We start from the raw sequence: 23,800 nt of genomic DNA on the forward strand, positions 1-23,800 counted from the left end.
GGGCTTGTAGTTTGCGGTTCTGTGAGGGGAGGCGGGAGAGGAGGCCGGTACGCTTTGGCGACGGGAAACGAACCCCCGGCCCCTCTCCCCGCTCGTTGCCCTGCTCCTTTCGTCCACTTGCGCGGAGTGGGCTCCGTCCCGGCTTCCCGGCGGAGGAAACGGACCTGAAGCGGCAGGAGGCGGGAGGGGAGCCGGGCGGGCGGTAGGACCTGCCCGTCCGGGGATGCTCCCATCCGGCTCCCTGCGGGCGGCAGCGCGGGGAAGGCGAGCGCTGCGGGGGCCAGCGGCGGCTGACTGGCTAGCTGGCGAGCGAGGAAGGAAGGAAGGGAGGAAGGAAGGAAGGAAGGAAGGAAGGAAGGAAGCGAGTCGGCGAGGGGCGGCTGAAAAGATGGAGTAAGTATCCCCTTGCCTGACGCTCGCCTCGCCCGCCTAGCCTGCGTGTCATGGCGGCGGGTGAGCTCGGTGAGCCCCCCCCCCCCAGCACGGAGAGCGCCGTGTATGTCGGCCTGAGGAGATGAGGGGGTGTCCGTGGGAATAGTCACCTGCTGTGTCAGGCGGAGGGGTGGGGGAGGGTTGCTCCCGGAGGTAGCAAAAACGGGGTTGGCTTTGACCCTGGGAGGCTGTTGCCGAGGGCGACGGGGCGGAGTGGGGGGGGGGCAGCCGAGCAGTTAGAGAGGCTTGTGGTGGCGGGAAGGCCCGTAATCGGGAAGGGTGGCAATTTTTATGCCTTTTGCAGGCCTTTATTCCAGGGGTTTCCCCTTCCCCATATCCTGCATCCCCAATAAAGGGCATCCTCCCTTGTGCCTTGAACGGCGGCGGCGGCAGCAGCACATGCAGAAATTTCAGAAGAGGGGCGCTGGTATAGGGTTACCTTTTCTTTCCTTTTTGCTGGCCCTGATCATGTATCCAAGAATCATAGAGCTGGAAGGGACAACGAGGATCATCTAGTCCCGCCATCCTGCGATGCAGGAATATTTTGCCCAATGTGCGGCTCGAACCCACCAGCCTGAAACTCTTGACCCTGAGATTCAGACCCTCGTCCTGTGCCAACTGAGGTATCCCAGTCCTGACATGCTGAAATTCAGCAAATGAAGGCTTTTCTATCATTTATTATTATGATTATTATCAATAATAATAATAATACCCGACCCATCTGGTTGGGTTTCCCCCAGCCACTTTGGACGGTTTACAGAACATGTAAAAACATAGTAAAATGTCAAACATTAAAAACTTCCCAATACAGGGCTGCTATCAGATGTCTTCTAAATAATAGGCCCTTTGCTAGGAAAAGGTGCAGCTGCTAAATTTCTATATGCTAGGAAGCTATTTAAGGCACAAGCAGGGCCAGTGAAGGTGGGCAGGGGGATGGCAGCCCTACATCACCGCTTTTCTCTTTTTAAGATTTATGCTCTCTCTTTAACATTATTAATAACCTTCAGAAATTTTGCATGTGAAGCTTTTACCACAATGTATCCCTGTCAGAAAAGGCTCCAAATCCCTCCCTGCCCCTTGTAACATCCATAGCTATTATGGGTTGAACGTGCTCTGTTTCTCTCTCCCTCACTCCCACAGTACTGTGGGTCAGAATAAAAGACAAGAGGAGGGTTACTGGAGCAACGTTCTAGTGAAATTAATTATGTACAGAGAGGCTATTGCCGGGAAAGCAGAATAGGCATGCTGGATGTCTATGGTGTTATGCATCTTTGTCATATATTTGTTGTTTTCAGTTGATTGGTAAAGATGGAGAGAGGCAGAGGAGGAGGAGGAGGAAGGAGTGTGGGGGGCTCTGGCCTACACAGGAGCATTTACTCCCAGTCCCAGCAGCAGTATCATTATCCTGCCTCCTCTTCTCAGGCGGGCTGCATGGAGATCCAGGAGCTGGCCTCCAAAAGAGTGGACATCCAAAAAAAGAGGTTTTATTTGGATGTGAAACAGAGTTCCCGAGGCCGCTTTCTGAAGATAGCAGAAGTCTGGATAGGAAGAGGCAGGCAGGACAATATCAGGAAAAGCAAGCTGACTCTCTCCTTGTCAGTAGCTTCTGAGCTAAAGGATTGTCTGGGAGATTTCATAGAGCACTATGCCCATTTGGGCCTAAAAGGCAGCCAGAGTCATCGGAATGATCACAGTAATGGCAAAGAACAAGATTCAAGAAGACGGCAACACCATCACCCACCATCACCTCCAGCATCAGTTGGCTCAGAAGAGCATCTTCACAGCGTCTTAAAAACTGAGTATATTGAAAGAGACAATAGGAAGTATTACCTAGACCTGAAGGAGAACCAACGTGGACGTTTCTTACGGATTAGACAGACCTTGATTAGAGGACCTGGCATGATAGGATATTTTGGTCACAGTTTGGGGCAGGAACAAACTATTGTTCTTCCAGCCCAGGGGATGATTGAGTTCAGGGATGCTTTGGTCCAGCTCATTGAAGAGTATGGTGAAGGAGACATAGAAGAAAGGAGGAGTGGAGGTGATGAGCCTCCTGAACTCCCAGAAGGGACCTCCTTCAGGGTAGACAACAAAAGGTTCTACTTTGATGTGGGGTCCAACAGGTACGGTATTTTTTTGAAGGTAAGTGAAGTGAGGCCTCCCTACCGTAACACCATCACTGTCCCATACAAAGCATGGACAAGATTTGGGGAAAACTTTATCAAGTATGAAGAGGAGATGAGGAGAATTTACAATGGTCATAAAGAGAAAAGAATGGATACAAGAGGGGACAGTGGAGAAGAACAAGAGGGTCTTGATTAGAATGTGTTTCAACTGGCCAAGAAACAAAATAGAAAATTGGCTACAGATACTGATATGTAGTTTTTGGAAGAAGATGCCTTTCTTTTTGTAAGTTCTTCCCTGTTGTTAGATAACACCAATATATAAAATACTACAAGGGTTTGGTTGTCATACTAAATTATACCCAGTAACATCTCTGTGATTTCTAACAGAATAGTTGAGAATAGTTAACCACCCAATGATTCTGAAAATTCCAATAATTTCATAGTCTTCAAAGACTACTTATGTATAATAGCGCTAAATCTCTTATTACGACCTTTTAAAGAATCTGTATCAGGTTTGTGTTGCAGTGTAACATGATACAAGTAAGGCAGATCAAATTAATGTCTTCTAATACTAACCATAGAGCATTTATGACCAAAACTGATCTTTAAATTTTAAATACTTGTATTGGGAAAGGTATCTTTGAATAACTATCTGCTGGTCACTTTATGGTAAAAATCTTGGAAGCGTGGGGGAGAGGGGATCAAACCTCTATAGTGTATTGGCCAGTAATTTCATGGTTACCTAATTTTATGATAACCCATTAATTTTAAGTGTCCCAACAATATAAATACATGTTTGATTGTTTGAGAGTAATGTTTATCATGAATCATCCATTTGTATGGACTGCTTACATCATGTGAGGAGAGTTTTATTTAAATAATGTTGCAACATTTCAAAAACTATTTTTGTATTTGTGGTGTTAAGGGGCTCCAGCAAGTTGCTGTGATGTGGGAATTTAGTAGGTGGTTACGGTTGGAATTAAAATTCAAAATAAGGAGATTAAGTATGTGGTGTGGAAAAGAAGTAGAATAATGTTGTTTTTATCTTTATACTTTAAGAAAATGCTTTGAGAGATTTTGGTGCATCACTTAACTGGTACAAAACAGATCTCTGGTTATACGCTGGTGCAGTTGAAGCATTCAATAACAGCTATCAGCACTTCCCTTAAATCTTACATTTCAAATCTATATTATTATTGCAGGCCACAATCTGCACTTCTTTTGTTAAATCATTAACCCATGATCCTCCAGCTTAATGCTGTGTAGAGTTACATCTTGATCTGTAGAGTGATATCTAGAGACAAGAGTTCCAATCATGAGAAGATTTTTAAAAAATACCAAGATGATGACTGGAGAATTGTCTGTTGATTATTGATAAAGAAAAGAAAAAAGTGAACTTGCACCAAAATCACCAAAGGAACTTTAGAAATGTGTTAGTTACAGGTAGGTAGCCGTGTTGGTCTGAGTCGAAACAAAATAAAAAAATTCCTTCAGTAGCACCTTAAAGACCAACTAAGTTTTTCTTTTGGTATGAGTGCATGCACATGAAAGCTCATACCAAAATAAAAACTTAGTTGGTCTTTAAGGTGCTACTGAAGGAATTTTTTTATTTAGAAATGTGTGTTACAGTTGTGACAGAGAAGGGGGGAAAGATGTATGGACTTTAATTTCACTGTTTTAGGTGAGTTTCACAATATATAAAAAGTGGACCTATTCAGTGTTTGGTCTATTTTCAGAAATAACAATTGATGAGTAATGTCAAACCTAAAACTAAGATTTCCAATTTGGTTATTTTAATTAGTAGTGGCCTACTGGGCCATGATATCATTGAAAGGTTATACATTCATCTTAGTACAAAAGTGTACTAAGAGATGTTCTGGGGGTAGAAATTAGACATCTGAATGAAAGAGTTCTATGTACTGTTTGTGATGTTTTAAAATTATAGTGAGTTGTCTAAGCCTAAATTACCATATTGCTGATTTGGTGCTGCACGTCCCAATGCCTGTAGTAATGGTAATATTGTTGGATTCCAAAATACAGGATCCATGAATGTAGAAACTCCTGATGCTCACATTCTCACAACTCTCGTCTCACTATGAGGAACTTCCCCCTCAATATGCAACATGTTTAATTCTTATATCAGTCAATACATTTTTATTGGAGTTTTATGGGAACTTTATCCTATCCTGTTAAATATGGTTCACTGAAATATCCTGCATTCTTCATATAAACTTTCAATTGATAAAAGTATACAAATTGTCTAACTAGTAGTCAAAAAATGCATTTTTCCTGTTTTTAAAAAGGAAATAGCTGTGAAGTGGTATCTTTACACTTCAGTCAGAATTTATGTTTGTACACTGGCATGTGCAATTTTGCATCATTGTATCTAAGTCTTGTTTTCTGGATTTTGCCACGGATTCTGTACTCACCCTCACTCCAAATTTCTGTATCCCCATTCCACTAAACAAGACTCAGTTTTCATCTGTTTACAGGTGCAGGTTGTTGTCTTCTTCAGATCAACTATGCCCTTAATTACAAATGCAGTGCTTTTTTTCTTGGGGGATGCATAACCCTAAACATTTTGTGAATCTTTGTACTTTCGTCCATTTACTGTACAGTATTTATTTTTCCCAATTTAAACTATAAAATGGTGATTTTCTGGAGTCAGAATGAGAGTACCCCAAACATTTTTTAAGGAAAAAAGCACTGATTAAATGCACATGTGAGCATCTGAGACTGACTACACATGAGCTATAAATGACCATCTACTATATACAGTATACAGTGATTTTGGCTTATCCATTGGAAGCAACTGCTTCTTTCATATTGTCATATCCAAGGGTTATATAGTCAATTTACAAAGCTAAAAGCTTAAATGGTAATTTGGGAAATAGATTCTTTTTACACCTGGCAGTACATCCCCATCTTTGGAGAGTGGCAATAACAAGTAGTGTTTGCAGAAGGGTCTGTTATAATGTAAAGAATTGTTCTTTGCACCCCAAAAATGCCATGTCCCTTAAACTTGAGAAAAACACAAGCTTATTTGCACTAAAAAGCGTGGCCAAAAACAAATCTAGGAGGGCCGGGTGGATAAAATCAATTTGTACCTCTTGAATTATCTGTTCTCATGAGAGAATTTTACAGTAAAGCCTTGACCTCTCTTTTAAAACTATGGTCCAGACAGAAAGTCTGTCAGTTTTGTGATTTTGATAATAATGCACTTTATATTTTATAAATAATAGAAGCACATTTCTGCTACAGGTCTGGTACAGTGTGTTTCAATATTATACTCTAAATCAGTATAAAAATGGCTTTCTGCATATATGTCTGTCAGTGATCTATTTTATGGATTAGATCAAATTACACTGGCATGATTGAGTAGACCAGGCACCACTTTGAAATTAATTCTGAAATATTAGTGGCCTGTTTTTTTCAGAAATATTGAGTACATTTCTCACTGGATTTGAATAATCAACATTTCTGAAACTCAGATACTTCAATAGATTTTAAAGTAATTTATAACTGCAGCTGCTGCAGATATGGGTTAAATAACTTTGTCCTATCTGTAGTTTTGCAGTGTTGTCCCATAATTCCTCTTCCTTCCATCAAGAGTCCCTTTTGGGGACTAAATTTTATGTGGTTTACACCAGGTTGGTAGTAGGTGACATGTGCTGGCTATATCCCATATAATGTAGCCTCTTTTGCTGAAGTACAAACCTAGAAAGTTATTATCACAAAACAGTTGTACAAGTGAGTTCCGCAGGACAGTTAAAATGACTGTACTTTGCACCAATTCTATGAAAATATATAGCACATTACACTAAGTGAAAAGCAAGTAAGTTTGATGAGAAAAATTGCAGAAAAACCATCCTTATTCCTATACTTAAAAGAGTGGGATAAAAGATATCTAATGTGTCAAAACCAGACAGATTTAAAAACTAGAAATGGAGATGGAGATACTATTTCATAGTAACATTGTATGTGTATCTCAATATTAAAACTTATTTTTTCTTAAGAATCTGCTCTTCTAAAGACCAGTTCTCCCTTGTCCATTTCTCTCACACATGAGTAGTGTTACTGTTGTAGTAGCTTAAAAGTAAAAGTAAATAGACTAAGGTAATTCCCCAATCATATTCCAAGGAAATTTTCTTAACATGTTTTCAATTTAGTTAAATTTGCAATTAATATGTTATGGGCAGTGTTATTTTTCTAGGAAAAAAAGGTACCAGAACTCACCATGAACGCTTCCCTTGTTCTCTTATAATGGCAATGAAGCCCACCTAACAGGTGCCAGAACTGAGTTCTGGCTGAAAAAAGGCCCTGTTTAAGGGGACCATATCGTTAAAATATGAGAATCGCATGCTTTGCGTTTGCACACAAATTATAGCACATTCCATCTTCCAGCAGCACCCCCGTCCACGTCAAAACGAACAAAGTCTTTTCTTTAACATTGCTAAACCTAGGTTTAGATTTCTGTGAGCAGGCTGATGATAGTAGCACCTCATCTAGTTACCAGGCCAAATTCACAAGAGGAAAAGTAACATGTACATTCAGATAATAAACCAACATGGCTGGGTTATTTTGGAGGTAACAAGACTCTCTCCCCCCGCCCCCCAGCAAACACAACAACATGAATCACTCTTGGCTATATCTGTGGAATACTTGTTTACAGCACATTTCCCCACATAAGTGTATACCCCAGAGCAGTTTGTAACCTCTTGCATAAAGGGGAAAAAGGACAGCGTGAATCGGTTCTAAGATTTAGGGTGGTACCCAGTGTTGCACAAGCAGAATTTCCCCTATCCTCCCTACTGCACCCCCTCATGTCCCTCTTCAGATCTGCTCCAAAGCCTCTCCCAACCCTTGGAAGCGGATTTGGTGGATATCTGGGGGCCTGCCAGGTAAAGGAGAGAAAAGGAAAGTCTGTTCTGCTAGCGGTCAGGCACAATTGGAATATCACCCTTAATATATCTAATAAGATATTTGCAGTGATTATATCTTTACTATATGCATGTTGGCTGAAATCCAATGTTAATCAAACTCAAAGTAGACCTATTGATTTCAGTGGGTCTGGTCTCAGAACGATGGTTGCGTATCACCCATTATTATATATTAATCCTTTGTCCCTGAAATCTCCGTATGAGTTACCCCATAGTTTCAAAATAAAACATTTTTTAACAAAACATTGGATTTTGGTATGCAGCACAGAGAGGCAGGCCTCTCAGTAGAGTTGAAAGAAAAATAGGAGCAAAAATGCTTCTTAAAATATAAGATAATGTTGTAAAGTGCAGAGGGAAGGTGTAATATTGGATGCTATAGTGTAGTCTTCCTCAGCCTGATGCCCTCCAGGTGTTTTTGGACTACAGCTTCTGTCATCCTTGACCACTGGCCTAGCTGGTTAGAACTGATGGGGAGCTGTAGGCGAAGCTTTGGGGAAGAATACCATAGTGTTTCATGTAATAGTTGAACTGCAAGTCTCAAAATAGTGCTGATATTTAAGAATGATCCAAAATGCTGTATCCACATGGGGCAGCATCAGTGATATCCACCCATTCACAAAAGAAAGCTGCTCATGCAGAAGGACTTTCGGTTTTTCTTCTCCCCTCCATCCACAACCTGCCCCCTAAATCTGTTCTAGGGGATCCCTCAACCATATGGAACAGGTTCTAGGGGCACACAGAGGGGCTAATGGAGGGGGGGGAACCCACTGCATGAGTGGATGCCTGTTCTTACCTATGATATTTTATTGGGATGCAGATTGGTAGGAGCTTTTAACGTTATATGCTTGTTAGTGAAATTTTCTGCATTTTAAAATTGTTTAATAAAGTGGCTTAAAAACTCCATAGGGAAGAGAACCAGCAAGGTTCAGGGGGAACTGATGATCATTTATTGATAACCATGTTAATTAAAACTATAGCAATTTGTGTAGTAGGAATATATTTAATTTATTATTTAGCTCTGCTGTAGATTAGCTGCAGTTTGATTAAATTAAGCTCTTTATAATCACAACATACTGGTTCAGATTCATTTGTATGTGCATGTAAAACATTTTCATCATCTTCTTTGTTGCAATGTCCAAAATGAAATTTGCTTTTTCCATTTCATTGTTTTCATAATCACTTTTATTTCCTAAATACATTTTGAAATAGTAAGGAACTGGAGTAAATATTTTATTTGGTTAAAGTGGAATGAAAACATGTGACATGCCATACCTAGGTATTTTCTGTTTTTTAAGCTAGAAAAATGCCTGTCTGATATTATGCTAGCTCAAGAATCTGTAGGCCTCTCTCTAAGCAACTTTTTGCTGTTACAAATAAGCTTGGCTCAGATGTCATGTTTCCAGTCGCCCAAACCAAAAGAGTCATATTGTTGGTGTACAACTCCTTTCATCCCTGAGCAACAAAGGTTCATAGCAGGGATACTTAATATTTGCCCCTCTAGATGTTGGACTACAACTCCCATCACCCTCAACTATTGGCCATGCTGCCTGGGGCTGATGGAAGTTGGAGTCCAACAACTTCGGAGGGGAGCACAGGTTAGCCCCCTCTGCTTTAGAGGTTTGGGCTTGTACATTCTATCCTCCCTTTTCATGATCAGTTTGAAGAGTAAAATTCTGGTTTTCAGTTGGAGGTTTTATCATTAATTTTGGGTTTGTGCATAGTAAAGCTCTCTGGTTTGGATGCTCCAGAATGATGTAGCTTGCCCAAACCAGGTACCGTAGTTGTTTCTCATTGCACTCTTGACTTAACTAGAAAGATAAGAGAGTGCATGAACAGAGGGCTTATTCCCAGTTATCCGAAACATAATTTAGAACAGATCTATTACAGCTAAACCTTTCCTGAGAATTATATACAAACTAATTCAAGCTAGTTTAACAGTTTTGGAATTTCCACTGACGTATAGTATGATAATCGTCAAGTGGTTCAGTAGTAAAGTTTGATGACATGGTAACAGATATTTTTTAGTGAATGTCCGCAAGTTATCATTTAAATCTGCATGTAAAGAAGTGCAGGAGATTTTCTTAATACAGTACTGTATGTACATGAAAGTTGCAGACCTTTCACTATTTTTGAAATTATTTCATTACCACCATTGAGGATTTTTATGTGAGTGGGTTTTTGCTGCGGCTTTGCAAAACAAGGTTCGCAAAACCCTGGTTTCACAGAGCACCACTGTGGTTAACACATCATGGAGAGGGAAGAACTTGCATAGGAGAAGGCAGGACAACAAACAGGTCTTTACAGCATTTAGTGCCATCTCTGTGGTACATGTTATCTGTGATTCTGGATTCCTTCTTGATTTAGAAAGCAAGAGAGGAATATGGAGTTAAGATACTGCTCTGCCAGATGTGAGTTGGGGGGGGGAGTTACTGTTCTATTATTGTAACACTTGAAAATTTAATAAATGTACTTAAGATATTTAAATGGTAAATTCATACTAACTTACAATTGCAAGATAACTGAAGCTTTACTGGGAAGCAAAAATACTAACCCTTAATTAGTTTTCTGCTCATCTTTCCCTCTGCTTCAAAAGTTTAAAAAACTGTAGAGCTGTGAAGTGAATGCAGGTTTCTGCTTCCTCAGTTTTTCCCATGTGCTCATTAGAGCAGACAGGGTTCTGGGTCAGAATAAATCTATCAATACTATAATGTACTAATGTTTTTTTGTGGCAGCAAAGAAGCCTCTGGCACTAATTTGCTGAGCTGTGCTGATGCTGCAGAGGCTGAGCAGCGATCATATTGCAAACTGAGCAGCAGAGGAGGCCTTAGAAAGAGGGAGCTTTTGAGTCAGGGTTGCTGAAGAAAGGAAGGGAACGATAAAGAGGAGGCTGGGTAAAGAAGGCAGGCATATTGAGAGAGGCTATTTTCATGAAAAAATGATTAAAAGCAGCAGCGAATAGGAGAGAAGATGTCAGCAAGGTGCCACATTGAGAACCATTTGGAGCGGGTGTCTGCAGGACAAAAGAAATGGGATGGTGGAGTTCTACACAGGGAGTAGGGAAAGAAGAGGGAGGGCTCTTATAAGCACAGGGGAAGCAATGGCTTTATGAAAAGAGAAATGGAAGCAAGAATGGAGCACAGGAACGTAAGGAAGTGGAGATTTTCTAAAGGAAAAGTCTGATGAGTGATTGACCACAGCTGTGGCCTTGGGTCTCTAATTTAGACCTAGATTGATGGAAATCATCTACATTAAAAGATGTTTGAGCTTTGGTTGCTCACTCAGTATTGTGTATTCAAAGCGTTAAGATACTTCTGCAACACATAGCTGAAGTTTAATATACACGTCAGTGCACACTGATTACTAGGGGAAAAAATCTGAAAACAGCACATTTTCACCTCCCTCAAAATTTGCACATGATTTGTCTCATGACAGGGGGCTAACATTTTAGCACAGAGCAATCAGCTGTGGAATAAGGAAAGAAAAGGATTTCCAGTGGCAACTTGTTTACAAAAAAAGGGTGTATTTACCAGCCTTTCGTGTAGAAATATATGAACTGTACAACTATCATCTGGCAGATTTTTTACTAAGCATGGTTGTCCCTACTGTATTTTACATAAGAATTTATTATAGAACGTGTGTGGACAAGCTGTATACATGCATATGTATGTGTACTATTAAATAACGTCATTGCTGGACATAGCAAAATTCATGAACAGTATCTATTCTCAATGGTGACAGATGAATTATTGGATTTAGCCAAATAAGCATTTCAGTATTTTCAAATGCTCTAGTTCACAGTCTGTATGTTCTCCTCTGCCGACTAAAGCTCTGTGCTAACCCTGAGTATGTTGTTGGGGGGGGGGAAAGTGACCACCTTTAACATACATTCACACATCAACAAGCATTCAAATATCTGAAATGAATTTAGCTGAGTAACAAACTACCTGAAAAATGCTAAGAAAGATTACATATAACTACTTCTGATCTATCAATTATAAATACATACCTATGGGGAGTGCATACATGTGCTCGAGTTGTTCTTTATTACTACAAATAGATATGAGGCACCTGAACATAGATGCCCTATACCACTGTAAAAAGCAGCCAGGCAAAGCAGTGAAATATCAATGAACGTTATCTCCGATTCTTTAATTCTCCTATATTTGTTATTTTCTCCTTGCTTATGTCTTGATCTCTTTTTTCTGTTTCTTCCTGCGGTGCTGGAAAAGGTTGCTAATATTATTAATCTAGCACTGAGCCAAATGCAATAAAATATTTTGAAATGTGCTTGAATTCAATTGGGCTCTTAGGTTAAAATGCCATTAATATTTACATGTGTGTCAGGACTTCCCCAATGTTCATTTCCTTGGGCCATTTCAGAGAACTCCCATGTTTCAGGACTGCTAGCTGTGGTCTAGAAACTATAGTTCAGCTATTAGTAGGTAAGTGGCTTTTAGGCAATCCACCGTTTTCCCAATTTTCCAGAAATCGTCTGAAAAGGACCACCCCCAGTTTCATATTAACCAGGATTGGCAACAATCAGATGCAAAAATGAACCAGCATAGAATAAGGTAGTAATTCCCACATAAGACAGTCAGGAAATAGAGCTGATACTGTAGTATCATCCTTTAATCCTAGGTGGTAGGTTTTATCTGCATAGGGCAGGCATCCCCAAACTTTGGCCCTCCAGATGTTTTGGACTACCATCCCCATCATCCCTGACCACTGGTCCTGTTAGCTAGGGATCATGGGAGTTGTAGGCCAAAACATCTGGAGGGCCGCAGTTTGGGGGTGCCTGGCATAGGGCTATAATAACAACTAGCTTTTATAACAGAAGAAACCCGAAATATGCTTGGAGTTAAATATAAAATTTGCAGTATGTTTTGTTTTTGTTTCAGTCAAGTGTGTGTGTGTGTTTAGTCAAGAATTTTCATGTTTTAAGCCAGGCATAGGCAAACTCGGCCCTCCAGATGTTTTTGGGCTATAACTCCCATCATCCCTAGCTAACAGGACCAGTGGTCAGGGATGATGGGAATTGTAGTCTCAAAACATCTGGAGGGCTGAGTTTGCCTATGCTTGTTTTAAGCTCTAGATTTTTAAACTCTAGATTTGCATATCTTATGTTGACATGAATAGTAAGCAAACGGTAATCTTTTAATAAAAAATAGTGTTGGCCTATATCCCTATTGTCTTTTCATGGCAGCACTTTGTGTTTGAAAAGCACCTTGATATTGGTGAAATTCTGTGATGAGTTGTTAGGCAATTAGTAAAGAATAATGATGCAGGTAATGGGGCAATGTCATTACACATTTTAAAATATTAAGCTTTTATGCTATAATAGAAAACATTATCTACCTAATCATTTGTGACTGAGCCCAGCTATCCTACTAAGATATTCAAACAAGCTTAATGTATAGCCTCCAAATAAAGATTTCCCTTCAAGTGGTGACTAGCTAATCTCATTTCTAAATATTTAATATTTCCCAATTTATTTATTTTTAATCCTACTTTGTTGTGTGTTTTCTTTTCCCACAAGATAATAGAACAAATAGCTCTCCTTATGAAGATCTTACATGAGATTATCGTTTTTATATAGTAAAGTATAAGTAGATGAAGGGACTTTCTGTTTCCCCCCATATACTAATGGACATCAGAAGCAAACATTTTGCCATTTCTAATTTTATTTTGACCAAATACATTATCCTAATTGTAGAATTATACAGTTCCAGAGTGGTTGCTTCATTGGGCTACAATCACTCCTAGCCCCACTTACCTGAAAGTATGGTAAGCTCCACGTAGGAGTAGACATATTTAGGATAGCACTACAGCACAACCAACAGACACGTGACACCTTGAAAGGCTAACCAGTTTGTTGTAGCAAAACATAGCTTACATTTTTTAAATATAATAAGCTCCAAATGGTTTAGCCTCTACATGTTCCCCAGGTTTATGGTACTGTATTGATTTTAAGGTGAGGCAAAATGAACTGTACAAGATTCCAAATGTGGCTTTACCATGGAGTTGTATGAAAGTATTACAATACCAGCAATTTTATTTTCATTCCTTTTCCTAATCCCTGAAATTTAATTTGCTTTTTTCACAATCATAATCATACAGTCTCTTCCCCAATTAGGTACTGCCAGTTCAGACCTCATCAAGTATGTCTGTGGACAGAATGTTTTTGGCCCTAGTGAGTATTGCCTTAGAATTACTTTCATTGAATCCAATTTGCTTGACCTTCATCCATATTGGAGAACCCAATTTGCTTGACCTTCATCCTTTTTTAAGCCCCAGAGATAGACAAAAAATGGAACAGTCTGCCCTCTGGCTGGCTAAGGAACAGGGTGCTATATGCATATAAACTTTTAATTCTAAAAGAAAACAGGTTAGTTAGAGCAACAACTGCCAAAGTTAGCACTTTGTACTTTTCTGAAGTACCAAAACTACAATCCTGTTGTATGGAGAATTATGGCCCTCTCCACATTTAGGGAGATTTTAGAGGAGATGTAGTGAGCCAATGGTGCATGTTCAGGCTATACTACTACTAGTTCACATAGGCACCTTCATTATTTAAATTATTTTTGACTGGCAGCTGAACATGTAAATTAACGCCATTGAAAAAGCACTGCTAAAGTGATGGGAAGAGATACAAAACTTCCATCTAAGATGTTATATGTCAGATGACACATCATCTTATGAGCAAACCTCCCCATTAATGGGATGACCATACACAGGCAAGATATTTATTTCTGCATTAACAATCACCAGAAGTGCAGATAGCTGCATTTGTGGAGAGAGACTCTTGATCATTGGGGGGGGGGGCAGGGTTAGGTAAGGTAAGATACTACCCATAATGTAACTTTTCTTTTCCTAGAAGCAGATTCTGAGCCAAAGATAAAGTTGCTGGCATTGTGGCAACATAATCTGACAGAGCATGTAAAGCAAGCATTTTGGCAATCATATTAAATTTCAGGCTCAGGTAGATGTTATGGTTGGTTTGATGGTGCAAGCAACAACTTTATTAAGGTTTACAACCATAATCTGTTCCAGAGGTCCGGTTGTAAACCAAAGCAGGTTGTAACCCATGGCACGTTTTCGCCAATGGGGCCTCCCCCCCAAAATTGGTTGTAATAAAAAAATAATGGGTCGTAATCCAAAAACAGGGACACTTCTGGGTTTGACGTGGTTGTAATCCAAAGCGGTTGCAACCAAGGTACCACTGTATTGTTAAGCTAAAACTGTTAGTTTCTGCATTTTTAAAATGCAAAGCTGAGTATTGCTACATTTTACCCTAAAGTTCAGGAGGTTCCTTTTTAGGATGCAGTTTTCTCATTTTTAAAGGCTTATATAGGTGTATTAACTTTCTCTTCGTGAGTTGGTTTATTGAATGTTCAGGGTTGGGCATTTTATAGTCAAGATGTTGCATACTACACATTTCACTCTTTGATCTGAATATAGCTTGATTTGTGTAATATAACTGAGATGAGTAATAGGCATACTATACATCAGTCACAAAAACAATAAAGTTAGCATCCCAGGCAATGCTAGAAAGGTTCTCAAGGATGCCCCGCTCACCTGGACTACAAGGGCAGGGCTGATCCATTCTGCATGTTTTCAGCACACCAAGAAAATAGTTTCTAGTGGGTTTCAATGTGCTGGATCCAGTAGCAGCTCTCCTTTTTCTTCTCCTGTCTCTGTTGTAGCATGGTGGAGTGGGATGCCGTTTTCAGTGTCCCAAAAGATGTAACAACAAGACCATGGAGCTTCAAGATAAGAGCATGATATATTTAGAATATTTCATTGCCAGCGCTTGGCTCCCTAATGCCTTCAAATAACTTCATGATTTTTTTTCTGTGCATTGCCAGTTTAGAGTCTCTTGCCTTTGTGGCATGGGAGACAGAAAATGTATGAATGAAAATAACATCAAGTTCACTAACAATGCATTCCTAACCTAAGGCTGCAATCCTTACCCCAGTTGCCAGGCAGTAAGACCCATTGAATTCAGTAGGACTTATGTCTGAGTACACATGGTTAGTAATCCATTAGTGTTCTTTCTTTTTTTCTTCTTGATGTGTAGAGAGAGATTATGTAAGTATAGCCGTGAGTCTGTTCTGTATAAAGCAAACTTGCATGTGGAAGCATTGATGAAGCCAAGCTTTGCCTCATGCTAATGTTTGGCAGGCTCTTCAGGGACACTTCAGATAGACTTCTGGCTTCAGGTAGCAGACACTTCAGAAATACTTGTTCTGGAAGACCCGTAAGAAGTATTGGTACTTTTGCTTTTCAAATTGTCTTCTGCCGATTAAGTCTATGGACTTGTATTATAATGTAAAGCTATTATACAATGTAAGTTGTTTGTACATAGTTGCAACCTGGACAATAGCACTGCATATTTCTTTAAACATGGCAAATTGTAATGTAGAGCACATTTGCCATGGCATGTGCAGCACGTGTGCTCTCCGCTCTTACTTTACTCTCTTAAGTAATGTGACAGTATAATTAGGTTTGGGATACTAACCTAAACCATGATCAAAGCTAGCACTTTAAGTACTTGTAGTCACTTTTCTTCTTACTATATGGAGCACCGCACTTTTATAAATACTAGTAGCACTGAGTTTCAAACTTTTTTGCCCCCATATTTGTGTAGTCTTTACAGGGTGTATGTTTAACATGGCTGTATGAAAATAGATTTTTCTGGTGCCTGGTGCCTAACTTATTTTGTTTTATGTTTTAAAAAATTATAAACTGCTGAAAAGGGGGAGGAGATGCAGACTATACATTGTAACTGTAAATGAAACCATCCCAAATTGCTGACCTCTTGACAAATCTGATTTTAAAAGCCAACCCCCAAAATGTGCATATGTACACCCACAGGAGCACAGGCTTTCAAAGACGCAGGGCAAAACTTTTTAAATAAGTAAGAACAACACAAGAGCTTGTGTTTTAAACTTTGCTTTATATTGACAGAGTATGAAGTAATTAATGTGGTTTCAGATGTAGAGTTCTGTAGACATAACATTTGGTAATGGGAGGTTTTTGCATGGGGGATTACCTTGGATAGGCAAGAGTCACTCACAGCTATAGTTCACTGTGTGCATAAGCATTAATGTGGCCATTGCTTAAGCAGTTAGGAAAAAATTATGTACTGTTTCTGTAAATTAGTTTGACTTATACTGTATTGTATTTTCGACTGTAAAACAAGTCTTTTCCCCAGCAAGGTAGAACTACAATGCATTAGAAGAAACTGTCACTAGTTATGCTATTGCATTTGTGGAATACTCTTAGCTTACGGAAAGTTTACTAAGGTTGGGTGGAAGTTTCTACACAATTCCAATAATTAAATTTCTGTTGGTTACAAATAAAAACATCAGGATCTTTGTTCTACTTATAGAAGAAACTGACCTAAAAAAATTGCATTGTCTAATTTATATTTTTACCATCAACAAACTTGCTAGCTCTACATTATATGAAACCCTTAAATGTGCTGTTGCAGGTTTACTTCATGTTGCTAAATACCTTAAGAACTTGGAAAGAAATTAACTTTTAAAGCCTGGACAGCTTACAAAAAATTGAACCATTTTGTACAATTTTTTTTTTCTGAATACAACTGTTTTCTAGATATCACTCAATAAATGCTAAGGAGATTCTTTCTAAAGAGCCCAAAATATTCATACTCTTTAATGTTCTCATGTGCCCTCATTCAGCTGGCACAATGGAATTACTGAAGCTAGCCTCTGAGGATTAGAAACTATATACAAACAATTGTTAAGTGCATTATTTATGGTGGCGTCCAGATGTTGAGACTGCATGTACAGTTCCCGCTACTCTCTCCTCATGAAGAACCAGAAATGCAGCTCTAATAAAATGATTAGTGTCAGCAGAACCCATTGTTTGTTCAAGGATGAGGATGTGTTTGTTCAAACACAAGGCATATTGATTAGGAACACACAGAGCTTGATTGGAACCTTAGTCTGAAAGTGCCCTGCGATGTGTTACTAGTCTTGACTAATAAATTAATTGAATTTTGCAGTCCTTTCATATCAGTAATAATCCTGAATGAGTTTTAGGAACCCAAGTGATTTTATTATGATATAGTGACTATATCAGTCATGTTGATTCTGCCACATCAGTGATCTCTGTCTAATCAACTCTTAAAAGGTAATGATTTATTCCAAATTCAGAGCATTGTAAGAATGGCACTCTCTACACTGACCTAACCTAAATATATTTAACTAGAATAGTCAGTATATTTAGTCCCTTTGCTAGTTGTGATCAAAATTATGTGAAAAAGCTTCTATAGTCAAATGGAAAATTGTGTAAAATGTACTAAAAAAATCTAGCAATGTCCCCTTTTCTAAGCTAATATACAATAAGATATTATAATATGATCCACAGATAGCTGAAACTGAAACATTAGATATAAAGGGTAGGATTCGAAGAACCATGCATGGTATTGCTCCCCTACCCCCTGGTCCTGCCATCCTGCTGCAGCTCCCTTACAAAGCTATTCCCAGAGTTTGGGGGCCTATGCAGAGCTGCACTCAATATTGTGCCTGGGGTTGCATCTAGAAAGGTGCATGTAGGGGCCTCTTTGGATCCCATCCAATGTAGTTTTAATCCAGACAAATTTGCCAGGCTAGTTTTGTGGATCATGTCTACAGTAGGCTAAACAGTTTGCAAGGTATATATATATATTTACTTATACAGATTTAGGGGAAAAGAAACTATAAATTTGGTGGTCCCCTTCAACTAGACATCTATTTTCCCAATGTTCTTTTCTTAACCTGAAGATAAAATGTTCATGTAAAAATATTTCTAAGGAATAATGAGCTGCTTTTAAAAAAAAAAGATAAAAACATTGTAATGGCACACGGGCAGTGTTTAACCTTAGTCAGTGGTGGGTTTGTTTTTATTTTCAACAGCATGTGTAGTCATTTTAATTATCATTTTAGTATTCCTCCATAAGTGTAATGGTAACTTTGCAGCTGCACCTATAATCAGAATATGGCATTACAACAGTCAAGTTACTCAAAATCATGTGCATAGCAGGTAGCGGTTTACTCTGTGTGTGTATTCTTCCCCAATGGTACTATTCTTCAGTAGGATATTCTTAACCAAAAGGTGTGTTAAAGTTATGGCATGAAAAATTGTAAATGTAAACGAGTACATGTAATGCTAATTTAAAAGAATTTTCTTAAATTTATGTGATGCTTAATATTTCCTTAGAAAATTTGTTTTAAAGGTAGATCACTGTTCTGAAGGATGTTGGTCCTAATGGAATAAAAATAATGGAAATAAAATGCATGTGTTACAATTGTAGACATGGTAAAGAATTAAATGTGAACTTACTGTACGATACCGACTCTGTTTTCAAACAATCTGTTTTGCTGTTCTATTGTTAACATATATTTAAAAAGCAAATGTACTGTAACTTAGCACTTTTTTTCCTCTGTGCCCTGTTCTCACTATACTAGAGGTACAAAATGGCATAGGTGTGGAACATGTAATCATGCCTGCATGTATATTTCAGGGTTTTTGCTTTTCTTGATGTACAAGACTGGTCTCTGCAGACATCATCTTAAGTGCAAAACCCTCTCTATCTATTGACTTATACTGTTATCTAACACAATTCCAGAAATGTTTTAAAAGCAACTTAAGTTCAGGGTCTCTTTACATGATCTCTTTTCTAAAAGATAAGTGTTGGCCATTAAAGAGTAGACCTTGGGATAATTCGTTTGAGCTCCTAAACACCTAGCTGAGGATGTAATCACATATGCCTTTAACAGGATAACATTTAAAGTTTTTGAATGTGGCATCCCCACACTTGCCATCAAGCAAGTACAGATTTGAAAGGGGTGTACTGTATACTGCAAAACCCAGAGCGAGATGATGGCAACAAGAAAATATCTTAACTACATGGCCAGAAATGACCACTTTGCTTGTATGTCTATATGCATGGAGTGGGGAGCAAAATAATAATAAAAGGAATTGAGTATTAAGGGCATATGCAAATCTATCCTGAGACAGCACCACATATAGGTGTCACAGTAAATTTGCCTAATTTCATTACAAGCATTGCAGAACATCAGAAAATGAGGAAGAATGTACTCTTGTGAAGAGATCTCTGAAGCAGGACACAGTAACAGAGGCTAACAATTAAATTCCATATTTTGCTATCGCTTCTTGTTTGGGTGAAAGAATTAAGACTCGGGGTCCTGTTCACTTGAGGCACTGTGGGGTCACTTGAGGTAATGAAAAGGGAGGCATTCAAGTACATGAATATGTTGAATACGAGCCATTTTTTATTGAAGGAGGGTATATTTTTCCCAGAGCAAAGTGTTGAGTACAGACAGGCAAAGGGTCTTAGTGAGAGAAAGGATGCTTGAAGAGGAAGGAATACAAATTATTTTGGCTGTGATGCAATCAAAACAAGCCTTAGGATAGATATACACACACATATGCACTGAATGACACATTTCAGAGCCGGGTTGAATATTCTCTCACATTTAAAGAAAATCTGCATGGCTCTAGAAAGCTAGCATGACAGGAAAAAATGGTTCTAACACAGCCTTTTTCTGATATGCTGATTTTTCTGTACAGAAATTTGTAATACGGCGAAGCTTTCAGTCTTGTGGTTCCTTGTCTTCTGAAGTAGCACAGTCCTGGCAGAGCTATACTCATGCATTTTCTGAATATGTGGGTGAACTCTCAGCTAGTCAGCACATGATGACACACAGCTTGAATGTATGATCCACCTCCATTGAAGGATTATGTAGGATGAGAGAGCTCTGATTGCCTATTCAAACCCATATATATGGTCATCACTTTATTCAATGTGATAAACATTAATGCATGAGCTTCTTCAAGTAATTAAAAAGCTCTGCTTTTTAACTAGGCTAGGATTGAGAAGACACTGAATTTTCGCTGAGAGATGTCAGTAAACCAGGATCAGATGTGAAGCGGGAGAGTAAGGCTTATCTGTAGAGCAGTATGTGCTATAAAGCATCAAGCTCAAAACTGAGCAGCCAGGAGTCAGAAAACAAAGATCACAACCAAATGTACATGGATACTATGGGGCTCTCTTCAGAGGAAGAGGGATTCAAAAAGGCAAGGTAAGATTGAAATAGTAATCAAGAGTTGCTTTAAATCTTACAGAGGAGATGGGCTTCAAAATCCATGTTAAAAGGAAGACAGGAGATAAGGGTGTTTAGGTGGTGGCAGGGTTTACTAGGCATATCAAATGAGATATAAATGGCCATAATGGATGGCAGAGATATGTACAAAACCAATGGCAGGCATAGAGTTTTTTAAAAAATGTCAAAGATCAGAAGACAGGTGGTGTTCCTGGGATCAAAGGGAGCAGGGAGATGCGTGGAGTCGAAACTATGTGTGGAGAAAATGGAACTAGGACGCTTAGTGGTGAAAGTCAGTGAGGTAGAATCATTATGGCTCTTGTTACATCCAAGGCCACTGCTATGTGCAGGGAGAAGATTTGTAAAAGGGGAGTATTCTAAAGATTTCCATCCTGTTAGCAGTTTTTAGCTCTGTCAGGGTAGCACCCAAATGTTAAATTATCCTGTGGTCTACTGTAAGTTTATTCATAGACTGATTACTGCTTCCAGGCATTTCTCCAATTATTCTATTATTCAATTATTGAATTTTTAAAAAAGTTGAATCATTTGCCACTGATTCCAGCTACCCATACAATGCTTCATTAGTTTGGTTTTTGAGGCCATGTAAATACCCGACCCTGAAATTCAGACTAAGTAAGAAATTCAGACTAAGTAAGCCTATCAGCAAACTCCCTGTGTTACACTCAAGATTTGCTTCTAAAATCTTCAACATACTCTAGTATTAACGGGGTGTTCAGATGTGACTTGTCATGTACTGTACTCAAAGGTTCATTGATCAGTGACTGTATTGTACTGTATGAATAATCATAAATTGCCTTGTATTGTTTATAAAAAGACTGTACTAAGTACCACACAGATTTCCATGTTCCAAGTTTGTCAGCAATGCATGTGGCAGTTAGGTCCTGAAACTATGTGGTGCTAACTCTTCCATATCTAATGGTGCTTTTGTGGATGCTAACTGCTGACATGCTGGATAGAAAAAAAAGCTTGAAGTTGAAAAGTGTCTCATCTGTTCGTAAAAGTAAAAAACAACCATGATTTAAACTTGAATTGTTTCACAGTACCATTGACAATCCGGTGTTTTATATGTGTGTACTTTTTATTGGGTTTTCAGATAATTCTTCAAAAAGCAGCTCTTTCATTTCTCCTATAAATGGATTTGTATTTGACTCAGGCAATAGCCTTTTCACGTTGATTGCTTATCCCTGCATCTCTGTTTGAATCTGGTGGATCAACCTGCTTATGTATTTTCAGGTGGGCACGCAGGGGAAGTCACATGAGATGTTCTTATTCACACAATCATATTCCAGAAGAATAAGACAGTTTCTTCTTAAAAACACTTATACTGAGGCCAGATCATATATATTCTAGAACACTAACCTTCTGATCATGCTGCTTATTATGAACCATAAAGCTGTTTCATACATTATAGTCAAATGTGACCGAATAAACGCTTAAAAGGAAGCTGAAACCAATCATGGCTCTTTGCCTAGTGTACCCGTATAACATGTTTATTTGCTGCAATCACGTGTAACATTTTTAGATGTACATATAAAGTGTACATCTTAAAATGTGCCTGCAAGTAGAAGCGGAATGATGATAAAAGAGAAACCAAACCAAAGTTTTCAGAGGTCGAGAGTTTAATGAATAATAAAATCATGTCTCTAGTGAGGTCTAATGAAGGCAAAATGGAGCAAAGCTTAATCTTTACATCAAACAAAGTGCTTTAATGCTGCTTTGTATCCATTTATGTGAAAAGCTGCACATACCTGTAGTGGTCAAACATCTCTAAGGGGGGAGCATAATTCTGTTTCCCACATGACCTTATTTCACACAAGAATGGGAATTGCCTGATGACATGAATTGGCCTGTTGGTGATCATTATATAGGCTCTACAATTTCTAGAATCCTAGCAAATCAAAATACTGTAGTTCTTTTCTTTTACAATTCACCTACACTTTGAAGAGATGGGAATATTCCTTGTCTGCCACCAGTGTACTAACTACTTTTTAAATAAAATGAATAGAATTGCTCAATTTTATCTCAAATAGTATAAGGGAGATTGCAACACATTAAAAACCAAACAACTCTTATGGTTGTAGAATAAAACCTGCCCCCAATTCCAATTTTAACCCACTCCAGACTCAAAGTTTAAATGACTATCAGTTGGACATACTATTGTACAACTAACTCTTGTTTCCAAGTGTAACTAAGCGGGGTGGGGTAGGCAGCACGAAGCATTGTGGATGTGGATTCAGCAAAGAGGCAGAGAAGTAATATCCCTAGATTGTGTGAGCGGGCAAGAGAGGAGGTACAGTAATGTCCAAACACTGGTGGAAATATAAGGGCATCAAGTTAACTTCTGAAATACTTATAACTCATCTAAAAGTACAGTAGTATATGCCATCCATAATGTAAACCAAATTCTGCACTGTACCATTTCAGACAGGTGGTAAAAGGTAAGTTTTTATAAAAAAAATGCTACCTCATGTAAAAAAAAACCCTCCCTGGTAACTTGTCTCGCCAAGGAGAGAGGCATGTTGTATCTTCCTGATGTGCATGCTACATGTAGGAAGTTACCTTTGTAAAATAAAAATAATATTTTTAATTTACTCATACAGGGGAGCATTCAAAGATACATTTCTCCCCACCTGTTGTCTTCAACTGGTACCGTCCAGAAGTAAAGCACCACATTCTGCATCATATGTAAAAAAAAAACACATTCCTGACTCTATGAAAGATTATGTCCAGTTATACATGTCTCCTTATGAGGTGCCTCCCAAAGGAAGAAAACTCATCACTTAAAAAAAAGCCAAAGTGTTTCATGCCTCCTTTGCCACTGCTCTTCCTTGCAAACATCTTTGTCAGACCGGATTTCCAAATTTTTTTGCTAGAATAATTTTTTTAAAATACAGAGCTGCTTTTTGGAGGAATATTCATATATAGATATATATATTTGTCAGTTTGACAGGTCTATTTGCCCCATTATCAACTGAATTTACATATTGTTGTTTGCCACTGTTTGTTCTGTCTTACAATAAATTGCTTACTTGTGTAGTCTTACACATGTATTCTGTTTTTAAGCTAATATTGAATATATCAGCTTCACTGAAATTTGTAGAAGTATACATATCCCTGATATTTACTGTACAGTGGTACGTCTACTTAC

At 38.7% G+C, this 23,800-nt stretch overlaps 1 protein-coding gene across 2 annotated transcripts; it reads left to right on the forward strand.

Annotated features, from left to right (window-relative positions):
* Positions 1 to 22: 22 nt before the first annotated feature.
* PURG (purine rich element binding protein G) lies at positions 23 to 23,322 on the forward strand. 2 transcript variants are annotated; one of them, XM_035140959.2, is made up of 2 exons: positions 23 to 393; positions 1,728 to 23,322. In XM_035140959.2, the coding sequence occupies exon 2, from the start codon at positions 1,741 to 1,743 to the stop codon at positions 2,752 to 2,754; it is 1,014 nt and encodes a 337-aa protein (XP_034996850.1). In that variant the 5' UTR covers positions 23 to 393; positions 1,728 to 1,740; the 3' UTR covers positions 2,755 to 23,322. The 2 variants fall into 2 exon arrangements, with proteins under 2 accessions (XP_034996850.1, XP_034996853.1); XM_035140962.2 differs by having other exon boundaries at positions 1,855 to 23,322.
* Positions 23,323 to 23,800: the final 478 nt, after the last annotated feature.

This window comes from Zootoca vivipara, chromosome 16 (genome assembly GCF_963506605.1).
Source record: "Zootoca vivipara chromosome 16, rZooViv1.1, whole genome shotgun sequence".
Lineage (NCBI taxonomy): Eukaryota > Metazoa > Chordata > Lepidosauria > Squamata > Lacertidae > Zootoca > Zootoca vivipara.